Genomic DNA, 13,136 nt, shown 5'->3' with positions numbered 1-13,136 from the left:
GTAGGATCTAATGTAGTTGATAAAGATTTCACTTTCAGGTACATCGTCAGTTATAAGCTTCTGTAGATATTCAGTATATGAATGTAAAGAAGGCAGTCTAATTTGACCCTTTTGACAACAACGTGTAAATGTATAACTTGTATTGCCAGTTGTTTCTTCAGGGAAGTGAACTGAATGACAATGATTGCAAATGACATTCATTAATCCGAATGAATTTTCCTGGTGTATGTTTTGCTTGTGCCGTTTGAGAGGTGCGTTGTTGCATGTGTAGTATTTGGGACGTGTTGTTTTGGAGCTGTAATCGATTTGCCTGTGCTGTGTGAGAAGCCCGTTGTAGCCTTCGCTGCCATTAACGTATGTCTGAGACGGGAGGTGTTTCGTTTTGAATCCGTGCCTGTTGCGATGCAGCACTTTGATTGATAGTTTGCGTCATGTGGATCTAGGATGTAGATTTGTGCATATTAAATGAACTATTGTAGGATCTAATGCAGTTCATAAAGTTTTTACTTTTAGGTACATCGTTAGTTAGAAGCTTTAGTTGAGCTTTGCGTTTTTGGAGTCGAGTCATTTTTTCTTTTAGAAATATGGATAAGTAATAAGGAGTATTGCATTCACTGTTAATATGGAGCCTTTTCTGCGGTTGAACGGTTAATAGTGCCTTATTGTAATGAGATCCACCTATGCTGCATAGCCGTCTATTTTGTTGTTTCTTTCGTGTTCGTGTGTTTGTTCCTGTTATCATTTCCTTTTCGTTTTGTACCCGTGACCGTGTATTCATGACTTGTTTCTTTCTCAGCATGCGAAATATGGATAAGTAATAAGGAGGATCGCAGTCACTGTTAATATGTTTCCTTTTCTGCAGTTGAACGGTTAATAGTGCTTTATTGTAAGGAGATCCACCAATGCTGACACCTATGCTGTCTAGTGTGAAGGTGTCGATGTTCACTTTAGAATATGTGGCTTTGGGTGTCACTTCTTATGGATGTGTGTGTGGGGGGGGGGGTTGGGTTGAGGATTGTTGTCGCGCGAGCGTCTTCTTTCTTTTTGTGTTCCTGTGTCTTGTTGAATCCCCCTGTTTGTGTGTGTCCCGTCCCTTGCTTGTAGGGTCTGTGGGGTGGTTTTGTGTTCTTTTTTTTGTGTTCCATGGGCTTGTTGAATCCCCCTCTTGGTGTGTGTCCCGTCCGGTTCCTTGAAGGGGGGCGGGGGGGGTGCCTTGCTGTTGTGCGCAAGCCTCTTTTTTTTTTTTTTTTTTTTTTTGGGTCTAGTTTCGCCTGCAATGTGTTTCGTGCTTTGCCTGCGTTTCCTCATTTCTCCATTTTTCCTGTGCTCACTCCTTTTTTCTGTGGTCTTGTCCGCCTCTCTCGCCCTCTTTTGTCCGCCTTTCTCGGCTCCTCAGCCGACTCTCGCGGACTCTTTTTGCGCCTGCGCAGTACGTCTTTTTGCAGCTACGGCCCATTGCCGGATGTGCCTGCGTCCATCATCCGGTTTAGCATTCTCGGTTAGTAATATGGATAATATTACAGTGGGTACGGAAAGTATTCAGACCCCCTTCAATTTTTCACTCTTTGTTATATTGCAGCCATTTGCTAAAATCATTTAAATTAATTTTTTTCCTCATTAATGTACACACAGCACCCCATATTGACAGACAAAAAAAAGAATTTTTGAAATTGTTGCAGATTTATTAAAAAAGAAAAACTGAAATATCACATGGTCCTAAGTATTCAGACCCTTTGCTCAGTATTTAGTAGAAGCACCCTTTTGAGCTAATACAGCCATGAGTCTTCATGGAAAAGATGCAACAAGTTTTTCACACCTGGATTTGGGGATCCTCTGCCATTCCCCACAGTGAAGCATGGCGGTGGCAGCATCATGCTGTGGGGGTGTTTTTCAGCTGCAGGGACAGGATGACTGGTTGCAATCGAGGGAAAGATGAATGCGGCCAAGTACAGGGATATCCTGGACAAAAACCTTCTCCAGAGTGCTAAGGACCTCAGACTGGGCCGAAGGTTTACCTTCCAACAAGACAATGACCCTAAGCACACAGCTAAAATAACGAAGGAGTGGCTTCACAACAACTCTGTGACTGTTCTTGAATCGCCCAGCCAGAGCCCTGACTTAAACCCAATTGAGCATCTCTGGAGAGACCTAAAAATGGCTGTCCACCAACGTTTACCATCCAACCTGACAGAACTGGAGAGGATCTGCAAGGAGGAATGGCAGAGGATCCCCAAATCCAGGTGTGAAAAATTTGTTGCATCTTTCCCCAAGAAGACTCATGGCTGTATTAGCTCAAAAGGGTGCTTCTACTAAATACTGAGCAAAGGGTCTGAATACTTAGGACCATGTGATATTTCAGTTTTTCTTTTTTAATAAATCTGCAACAATTTCAAAAATTCTTTTTTTTGTCTGTCAATATGGGGTGCTGTGTGTACATTAATGAGGAAAAAAATTAATTTAAATGATTTTAGCAAATGGCTGCAATATAACAAAGAGTGAAAAATTGAAGGGGGTCTGAATACTTTCCGTACCCACTATATATATATATATATATATATATATATATATATATATATATATATATATTACTATATATATATATATATATATACTATATATATATATATATATATATATATATATATTACTATATATATATATATATATATATATATATATATATACTATATATATATATATATATATATATTACTATATATATATATATATATATATATATAATATAGCTGTAACCGGCCACGTGATGCTGTGGCTCAGTCTGGTTAAATGGAAAAGAAAGAAAAGAGCGCACGTTTCTAATATGCTTCATTTCACAATGCTTGTGGGTATACAATATTTTTTGTTGTTCCATTGTCTGTGCAGAATGTTAGACTGAATAATATTGTTAAGTTCGTAGACGACTTTGTTTTTGGCCGCAAGAATAGCTCATTCACTCAGCCAATCGTAATTCTTATAATTGGTTTGAATATTGAGAAATACTTTTTCAACCAATTCTTCTTTTGACGTCACTAAATTGCAGAAGTTATGAGGCAATGAAATTCGTCCTGAGGTCGGATCAACCGGCACCTTTCCGTTCCCAATTTCCAGATTTCTCCAACCCCGTTATTGACAGTTTGCATTATTTGATCGTAAATGCCTTTTTGCTGAAGCGTTAGCTTAGGAATATTTGATTGCACATACGACAAAAGATCACCCGTGTTGTAATTTTGTTCACGACGCAATTCTACATCGATCGAAGCAGCAGCAGATCGATTCTGTGATGGCATTCCCAATTGATTGAGAACTTTGTTCGCGATTTCTAAGCACAAATCATTATCAACGCTTAGTTGTAGATTTCTGCTGTGAAATCCATGTTTATATTTGAATTTTACTTGCGTATTCGACAGAAAATATCTTCAGCCATGTGCGATTTATATTTCTCCCATAACTGTGTTGGAGATGAAGGAGAGCAGGCGGTCAATATGATTGCAAACAATGCACGAATTTGATTTGGATGTGACATGTTGCACGCGTCATTACTGTATACATCCCAGTGTCTGTCATTCTCCAATAAATTCAGACGGAAAGTGGCATGTGTAACACCGTTGACAATTCTCAATTGCTGGAAAGACGTTGGACCGGGCACATTTACCAACAGCATGTGAACAAAGAAGCATTCATCTTGATTGGGATGCACGGTGTACAGTCTGCCTATCGTAGTTTCTTTGAATATGCCAGGTTGTCCGTTGACTCGCTCTCCTCGTTTGTGTTGTTCAAATGATTTTCTAATCGCATTCCATGTGTAATACGTAGGCACTTCCGAATACAGCAGTGTTTTCGCAAACACATCATTTTGACATAACGTAAAGAAAGCAGTTAACGTTGTAGCCGGTTGATTCAGGGCTATTTGTTGCACATTTGCAGCTGTGAAATAAACGCGTTGTCCATTTTCTAGATGTACTGCTAAGTGAACAACATCTGGACTTCGTTCATGTATGGGAAATGAAAGAATTCGCCATACAGCTTCATTGCTGCTTATGTATCTTCCAGCCTAATACATATCGATGAAATTGCACAGTATGACTGCATTCCCATCACTTCTTTCTGGTTGCACGCCAAAAATTGCCATGTCGCTGCCTTTATTCACGTACTTACAAATGTATTTGATCGAAACATTGAAATAGAATTGTAAAATATTTAGTATAGCGTGTGTTGCTTTTATGTCCAACAGATGGCGCTGTGTTTTCAAAAAAAGCATGTTTTTACCTGTCAACAGGTGTGACATCTATATAATATGTATATAAAAACACGCGCGTATTCGAATGCAACGTTGTGTCAAAATTTCAAAGCAATCGGTGAAGAACTTTCGGAGATTTAAGGTTTTGAACAAATGAACATTTACATTTTTGTATATATCTTCTATACATATAAAGGAGAGTTGGGATCCGTATGGCTGTGTTTGTGGAGGGACGGAGAGTTAAGGCGGGTGTTGGAGTCACGTGATCATCTCCCCTCCCATTCACCTCATTTCATTCACTTCATTTCGCTCCGAGCTGAGCTCCACAGCTGACGTGGTCTTGCCGTCCTTTCTCCTTTACTGATTTACTGTTTAGTAGACACGGTACGTACTGAATAGTATTTTTTCCTTTAGTGTTTCTACTTAGTGTTTCTTAGTGTTTAGTAGACGCGGTGTGCCGATGTTCCTGTCGGTGTTGCGGTTTAGTGTTACTTTCTACTTTGTTTTTGTACTTTAGTGTTTAATAATAATTCATTACATTTATATAGCGCTTTTCTCAGTACTCAAAGCGCTAAAATAGTGAGTGATACTTGGCTGATAGCAGTGTAGAAGCAGCATAGCGCAACGGAGCCGGTAGGACAGGCGGGTGTGGTAGCGTAGGTGAGCGGCGATAGCAAGCAGCAGGAGGAGGAAGCAGGATTTGGATGTTCCAATACACAGCCATAAACAGTAACGCTTGGTGATTTCAGGCGTGATCGCCCCGGAGCCATAAGCTATAAACCAGGTTAGTATGAACATCAGATCAGTTCCCGGTCGTAAGGTACTGTAAGATGAAACGGGAGCAGATCAGCATAGCGAATATAATCACGGAGACAGATCATCCCGAGGTGCTAGATCGCCAGGTACAAAGAAATGTTCATAGGTCTCGTCCCGTGATCCACAGACTCAGCTGTTCCCAGTAAAGTGGAGTCCATAAAATCTGTAAATATTAAGCCAAATCCATGCAATTCAAGTCAGCTGTATCCACAAACTATACATACAATAAACGAAATAAAACAAGCGTAAGAAAGTGCAGAATTAAGGCGAATTTTGAGAAAGGTGTTGTTAACAGGGCAGAGCGGCAACAACAAGCATGCGCCAGCGTCCTCTCACCTGCTATAATAAAAATAAAGTTACATTTCACATTGAATCACTGAGTGTAAAAACTGGGATGCTCACACTCCTACATTATTTCATGCTCGTATCAAAAATCAAATGAGTGTTCTACTGCCTGTAACAACTCTTGAAACATAATTATTATGTTGTACTTGGCCATGTTTTCAAAAAATACGCTACAACTATACCATAAAAGCCTGCTCTGTTTGCACAAATCCTACACTTAACAGTAATTTGAAGGGGAGGCTGAGGGGATGGGCTGGCCCTGCACATCATATTTCATGCTGCCCTGTTGATTCTTGGGATTTGAGATCTTCCAAAAGCCTGTGACTTCACCAGTATGCTGCTCTTTTATGCAGAAATTTCTGATTTGTTTCATGCTGTTTTTTCTCTTTTATCAAAGCAATCACACATTAAAGAGTACTTTTTACTATAAAACACTGCTAAAAATGTCAGTTCCCCTTTAATAAGCTTAAGTGACCCCACCAGTACCACTGAAAGAAAAAAAATAAGTTCAAGGTCAAAACCTATTTCAAATACATCTTAAAAACAAGCCTGCTCTTTTCTTAGTTTGGAGAATGAGCACCACTGCTGGTAAGCATTTTAGTGAGCCCCTCAAAAGCTGAACTTCCCCTTTAAGGTTACCAGAACCGTAGGAGTGGAGACATCCTGAGTTGATAAGACACATCAGCTACACTTCCAGCACACTCTTAAACCCTGAATGTGAAAAATGTTGAGTACATGCTTCTAAAATTAACTACAGAAAAGCTAACTCAGCAAAGCCATGAGAACTGCGTGTTACATTGTAGGTAGAAGTGGGTGTGCTGCCAAAGGATAGGAGTTGTATCCATTTGTTTAATTTAAACTTTTTTTGTTCTCTTCTTCTTAATTTTAATATCTAGGCTCTTTTTTTAAAAAAAAAAGCATTTTGCAAAAGTAAAAATAACTAACTCTTGTGCTTCTTGAAAGTTATTGTTTATACACTGATGAAAAAGCCTTTTATAGGTGTGTTCACATAAACTGCGGAAAGCACCTTCTGTTGACATCATGTCTGTTGATCCATATGAAACAGTTGGGCTACCACTGTACCACTTTTTCTGGAATGTTTCTTTTAGTTGAGTTATCTCAAATAAAGCCTGTTATATACATTTTTTAAAATTTCAAACACTCCCTTTCAAAAAGCACTGACAAAATTTGAATACCGAGAAACATTCTGTGTAACCTCAGTTAGTCATTTAATGTGCTCCTACTACTTCTACTGCTTATTATTTGACTGACACCTTTTGATATACAATTGGGTGCATTTCTTTGTTTTTCTAATTGGAGCACAGGCAAGTGAAGTGAATCGCTTGTGATCACACAGAGTCAGTAGCAGGATTTGAATCCATAACCTCAGGGTTTGAAGTCCTTAACCAGTATGCTGCACTACCACCTGTGTTTAACACAAGAGGGATGTTTTTACCATTTTATAGTTTTCTTTTTCATACATCTGATGGCCACTCTTAATGACAAAACAGATCTCCAGTTAGTGAAAAGGCTTGTAGTTGCGTAGTCCCATCAGCAACTTTAGCAAATCTATACAAGACCAACTTGCTTATCCTGCTGCTTGAAGTTGTAGAAAGTAAAGTAGTCTTTGTAACCATAAAAGTAGACAATTAAAGCAAGAAAAGTGTAAATAAATAAATAATAATAATAAATAATTTAACTGAAATAGAAATAAACTGACAAGGAAAGGAGCTGTTTGGCTTGATTTAGTAAGCCATTATCTATAAAGTAAATAAACATGTATTCAGTAAAAATAACCCTCTGGTTGCATTATATACAGATCTTTATGATTCAGAATTTTTCTTACATTATCATTTACCAGCAGTAACTGATACCCATCAAGGTCCTTGGCAGACAGCAATTATAGCCTGAGATTTCAACACATTTTAACTGTCCTTTGGGTGCTTATTTCATGACCAGATTGTTTTTTTTCCCCAGGTTTCTGATATAGGATTTACCAAAGAATGCTTTTTTGAATTTCAGTAGACCTCCCCGTATGTACTGTATGATTGATGCCCTACTATTCAACATTTATGCTTCATCATGGTTATAGATAAACATAGATATATTTTATTAAAGTTGAACCACAACTGAGGATAATATTGTGACTGTCCACAGTTCATTCAAGTTTGCAGCATATTGAAACCTTATGCCGGCTTGACCAGATGCAGGGACCAGCTGTGCCTGGGGTATCAATCCAACACAGGATGCGCTTGGATATCCACCACACTCATACTGGGAATGTTTATAGTAGCTGGTTAACCTGACAAGCACATTTTTGGTTAGTAGAAGAAAAATCACTATCACAAGGAGTATTGTGACATGCATTGTTTTATTTTTAGTGCCTTGAAGCATATGATTTGAGTTCTGATTAATTTATTGCATCCCATATGTTATTGGATTGGGTTGGCAAACTAGGATGATGTATACTTGCTGTTTTTATCAAGAATATTTTGACATCTATAATTTAACCGTAAGTTGCTATTATAGTGCAGCTGGTAATGAATGGAGTTTTGACGTTTGCTCCGTGTTGCATATTGGGGTATTTTTTCTCTGTGTGCTCTGATTTTCTTTTTTTGTTTTTTTTTTTTCACTTTCCAAATAACAGTAAAATGTAATCTTCTAATTGCTACATTATCAAAAGTTGGCCTAGTGTTATACTTTTCATAGGCTGAAGGATTGTTCAGTACTCATCTTAGTTAATGTTTGTTTACTTTTGTCTTTCAGGTGAAAAACTGGGTAAAAGAATTAAGAAAAATGTTGGGTAATGAAATTTGTTTATGTATAGTAGGTAAGGTGACTCTGTTCCGTTTAATTAGAAAGTTGTGTTCACAGTTAAGTTCTTTATTTCTTTAAAAAAGCTGTTTCTTTTCAGGTAATAAAATAGACCTTGACAAAGAAAGGCACGTAGCAATTCAAGAAGCAGAAGGGTAAGCAAACATATTTTCTTTTTTTTCTCTTTTATTATCTAATATCTAAAAATAATCAGAACAAAACATAGCTGATACAATAATATATTCCAGAGAAAATCCATCAAACTCAATATTTGTCCCCTATACAACTTAGTTACATGGCAAGAGCTCCATCTAAAGCAGAATATGGTTTTTATATAAAATTTTATATAAAAAAAAAACCTGTGCTTGCATTACAATTACAATAATCAATTGATGGTCAAATTCTGAATAGATCCTCACAAAGACCATTAGTGTTTGTCCAGTTTAATGTAATATTGAACATTACCTTCCCTGTGACGTAAAGAAGACAGTTATTCTCCCAGTTGAATCAGTCTTCTTTCATATAGAGTGATTTTCTTTTCTTCCCTTCATAGTACATGTCTATCCTATCTGGTCTTATGTCAAGTACTCCTGTAATACTTTAACAGCAGTGAGTTTAGGTCCAGTGCTGTTGTGGAAAGAAACAAACATTTTTGATTTAAGTGGTAGGAAATTACCAGAACATTTGACCTGTGACGCTGGCTCTGGATGGCATTGCTCATAGTTTAAATCTCGCCCTAGGTACATTTTAGACAGTTTGAATTGGGATGAATACAAATGATGAATTTTTAGTTGAATTATACACTCTCTGAGCATGTTGAACTAGAATGTTTTTATGAATGCCCGAATTGCATGCCTTTTCTGTAATTTTGATTGAAAGTTTCCTTTTCCATTAGCTTTTTTCTGTGTTTTTGGTATTAAGGTTATAAATCACACACTGTTGGTATTATTACAAGAGCACAGCAATAGAGCAAATTTTTTCACTGTTGTGACTTCCATGTTTTTTTGTTTTTAAAGAAAAAAAAGCTATGCGTGACAAAAATGTATTTTTTTTTACTTAAGCAGTGGTAACTTGAAATGTAAGTGTGTTGTGCTAAGAAAAGTGTAAAAAGGAGATGATGTTACTTAAGAGAAAGTAATGTAATCCTACAGCCAACTAATCAGGACATAACTGCCCAGTGCAATCCATCCTGCTACATAAACTTTAAATGCAACAGCTCTGCTTTCATCACAAAAAAGCAGCATGAATTGTAAACTGATTATTCTGATTGCTGTCATATGATATGCATGACCTGCTTAAAATAATTTGAAAATGAATAACAGTTTGGGGCGGCACGGTGGCGCAGTGGTAGCGCTGCTGCCTCGCAGTTAGGAGACCCGGGTTCGCTTCCCGGGTCCTCCCTGCGTGGAGTTTGCATGTTCTCCCCGTGTCTGCGTGGGTTTCCTCCGGGCGCTCCGGTTTCCTCCCACTGTCCAAAGACATGCAGGTTAGGTGGATTGGCGATTCTAAATTGGCCCTAGTGTGTGCTTGGTGTGTGGGTGTGTTTGTGTGTACCCTGTGTTGGCTGGGATTGGCTCCAGCAGACCCCCGTGACCCTGTGTTTGAATTCAGCGGGTTGGAAAATGGATGGATAACAGTTTGATGATATATACTGAGGAGCAATGATGCATTGTATCTGTGCCTGCTCTTTCTTCCTTATTCCTTTTTTTTTTTTTTTTTTTTATACATGCTGTCTACTGTTAGTGTCTACTATTGGTGGTTAACGCCATTTAGCTTTGCTCAATGAGCAGGACACTCCTTATACAATACAATTTAAGGGTTACTTTATGCTGGGTAGGTGGCATTCATACTATTCAAGAATAATGTCAAAATATACACATATAGTGCAGCTTGTTAAATAAACACATGGGAGAAATGAACTTGGGTAGAAAAATAAAATGGCAATAAATAGACAAAATGATAATGTATAATGCTGGCAGTGGAATTCTTATACCATCCATACTAGTTATGTGGAGGAGTGACTCCCTCTTTTGCCCTCCTGTAAAGCACAATGGGGCACGCACATCTTCCACTTGCAGTATGTCTTTCACACTCTCGCTCACTGGATTTTGTTCTCTTCTCATCAGTAAGCCTTTGCCAAGGTCTGCCTGCTGATTCTACATCCGAACGATCTTCTGGCTCAAGGTAGTTGTAACCATTGTCTCAAGGTTATCTCCAGCCAAGCCCGAGAATCCCTACTGGGATCAACAGTGGTGCTATTTTTGATACGGAGACTACAGACTAGAGTTTTCTATACTGTCCTCTGGGATTTCTGCACCTTTGAAAGGACATCAAGTCTAAACCAAGCACTCCAGCCACCTGCTCATTAAAATGGGCAACCTGATCCCTATCCTCCCACCCAAGAGTGTATGTGGAAGTGTTTGAGTCATTCATGACCCCAGTGTCTCTTTTGTGCCTCCTGGGTTGCCTGCCTGTAGGGGCCATAACACACCCAAAAATCTTATTTTAGAAAAACAGAACATTACAATGGCATACTACTCAACAAATAACATGGCAGTGACCGTCATCTACTTCATAATCAGAACAGAGGGGGAAAAAGTGCAAATGTTAGCTTTTAAAGTTTAACATAGCAGTGACCGTCATCTACTTCATAATCAGAACAGAGGGGGAAAAAGTGCAAATGTTAGCTTTTAAAGTTCCTATTGCTGTAAACCCAGTTGGAAATGTATAACAGAAAAATATTTAATAAAATTAAACTGTTGTCACACCCAGGCCCATGGGTATGGCCATATTCAAAATCTAGCTGACCTAGACCAACTGGTCACCCCCTACTAGGACCTATTACAGCCCAGTCAAGTGTCTGTGAAGCACTGATGGCTTCTCATTGGTGGTGCCATTTCTGTGCTGTTCTATGAAATCCAACAAGGCCAAAAGGAATCACTTTATTGAAGTAGCAGTGGAGCTAGGTACCATAGCAGGACACCCGGGGGGAAATCAGATTACTAGTACATTGACACACAGATGAGAATGTGATCAAACCAATACTACCAAAAATATTGTTGGCTGGGTTTCCTCCATCCTGTCTAGCACCTGAGGATGTCAGAAGCAGAGAACTGATCACCCTTGTTGAAAAAAGACAATAATGAACTGTTTAAAAATTATAAATATGCATACAGTGGTGTGAAAAACTATTTGCCCCCTTCCTGATTTCTTATTCTTTTGCATGTTTGTCACACAAAATGTTTCTGATCATCAAACACATTTAGCCATTAGTCAAATATAACACAAGTAAACACAAAATGCAGTTTGTAAATGGTGGTTTTTATTATTTAGGGAGAAAAAAAAATCCAAACCTACATGGCCCTGTGTGAAAAAGTAATTGCCCCCTGAACCTAATAACTGGTTGGGCCACCCTTAGCAGCAATAACTGCAATCAAGCGTATGCGATAACTTGCAATGAGTCTTTTACAGCGCTCTGGAGGAATTTTGGCCCACTCATCTTTGCAAAATTGTTGTAATTCAGCTTTATTTGAGGGTTTTCTAGCATGAACCGCCTTTTTAAGGTCACGCCATAGCATCTCAATTGGATTCAGGTCAGGACTTTGACTAGGCCACTCCAAAGTCTTCATTTTGTTTTTCTTCAGCCATTCAGAGGTGGATTTGCTGGTGTGTTTTGGGTCATTGTCCTGTTGCAGCACCCAAGATCGCTTCAGCTTGAGTTGACGAACAGATGGCCGGACATTCTCCTTCAGGATTTTTTGGTAGACAGTAGAATTCATGGTTCCATCTATCACAGCAAGCCTTCCAGGTCCTGAAGCAGCAAAACAACCCCAGACCATCACACTACCACCACCATATTTTACTGTTGGTATGATGTTCTTTTTCTGAAATGCTGTGTTCCTTTTACGCCAGATGTAATGGGACATTTGCCTTCCAAAAAGTTCAACTTTTGACTCATCAGTCCACAAGGTATTTTCCCAAAAGTCTTGGCAATCATTGAGATGTGTCTTAGCAAAATTGAGACGAGCCCTAATGTTCTTTTTGCTTAACAGTGGTTTGCGTCTTGGAAATCTGCCATGCAGGCCGTTTTTGCCCAGTCTCTTTCTTATGGTGGAGTCGTGAACACTGACCTTAATTGAGGCAAGTGAAGCCTGCAGTTCTTTAGACATTGTCCTGGGGTCTTTTGTGACCTCTCGGATGAGTCGTCTCTGCGCTCTTGGGGTAATTTTGGTCGGCCGGCCACTCCTGGGAAGGTTCACCACTGTTCCATGTTTTTGCCATTTGTGGATAATGGCTCTCACTGTGGTTCGCTGGAGTCCCAAAGCTTTAGAAATGGCTTTATAACCTTTACCAGACTGATAGATCTCAATTACTTCTGTTCTCATTTGTTCCTGAATTTCTTTGGATCTTGGCATGATGTCTAGCTTTTGAGGTGCTTTTGGTCTACTTCTCTGTGTCAGGCAGCTCCTATTTAAGTGATTTCTTGATTGAAACAGGTGTGGCAGTAATCAGGCCTGGGGGTGGCTACGGAAATTGAACTCAGGTGTGATACACCACAGTTAGGTTATTTTTTAACAAGGGGGCAATTACTTTTTCACACAGGGCCATGTAGGTTTGGATTTTTTTTCTCCCTAAATAATAAAAACCATCATTTGAAAAACTGCATTTTGTGTTTACTTGTGTTATATTTGACTAATGGTTAAATGTGTTGGATGATCAGAAACATTTTGTGTGACAAACATGCAAAAGAATAAGAAATCAGGAAGGGGGCAAATAGTTTTTCACACCACTGTACATCTATCACCAAAGACAACTGTGTAGGAATGTTTCTGTTGCTTTTGCTGTTGAATCTCAACACAATGTTAAAAATAATGAGTTACCCATATAATGTAATTTAGCTCGGGAAAATTTTTTTTAATGTTGA

General features: G+C 38.7%; 1 protein-coding gene across 2 annotated transcripts in view; it reads left to right on the top strand.

Moving 5' to 3' along the window:
- The window catches only part of rab21 (RAB21, member RAS oncogene family), a 79,247-nt gene that overhangs the window by 54,838 nt on the left and 11,273 nt on the right, over window positions 1-13,136 (top strand). For both annotated transcript variants that reach the window (XM_028818472.2, XM_028818464.2), the window contains 2 exons: window positions 8,165-8,228; window positions 8,313-8,367. In XM_028818472.2, the coding sequence (XP_028674305.1) occupies window positions 8,165-8,228; window positions 8,313-8,367 (119 nt within the window). The remainder of the gene's footprint in view (window positions 1-8,164; window positions 8,229-8,312; window positions 8,368-13,136) is intronic.

The sequence above is a fragment of the Erpetoichthys calabaricus genome, chromosome 1 (assembly GCF_900747795.2).
Source record: "Erpetoichthys calabaricus chromosome 1, fErpCal1.3, whole genome shotgun sequence".
NCBI classification, from domain to species: domain Eukaryota; kingdom Metazoa; phylum Chordata; class Cladistia; order Polypteriformes; family Polypteridae; genus Erpetoichthys; species Erpetoichthys calabaricus.
This window is presented reverse-complemented; position numbering and strand designations above follow the sequence as displayed.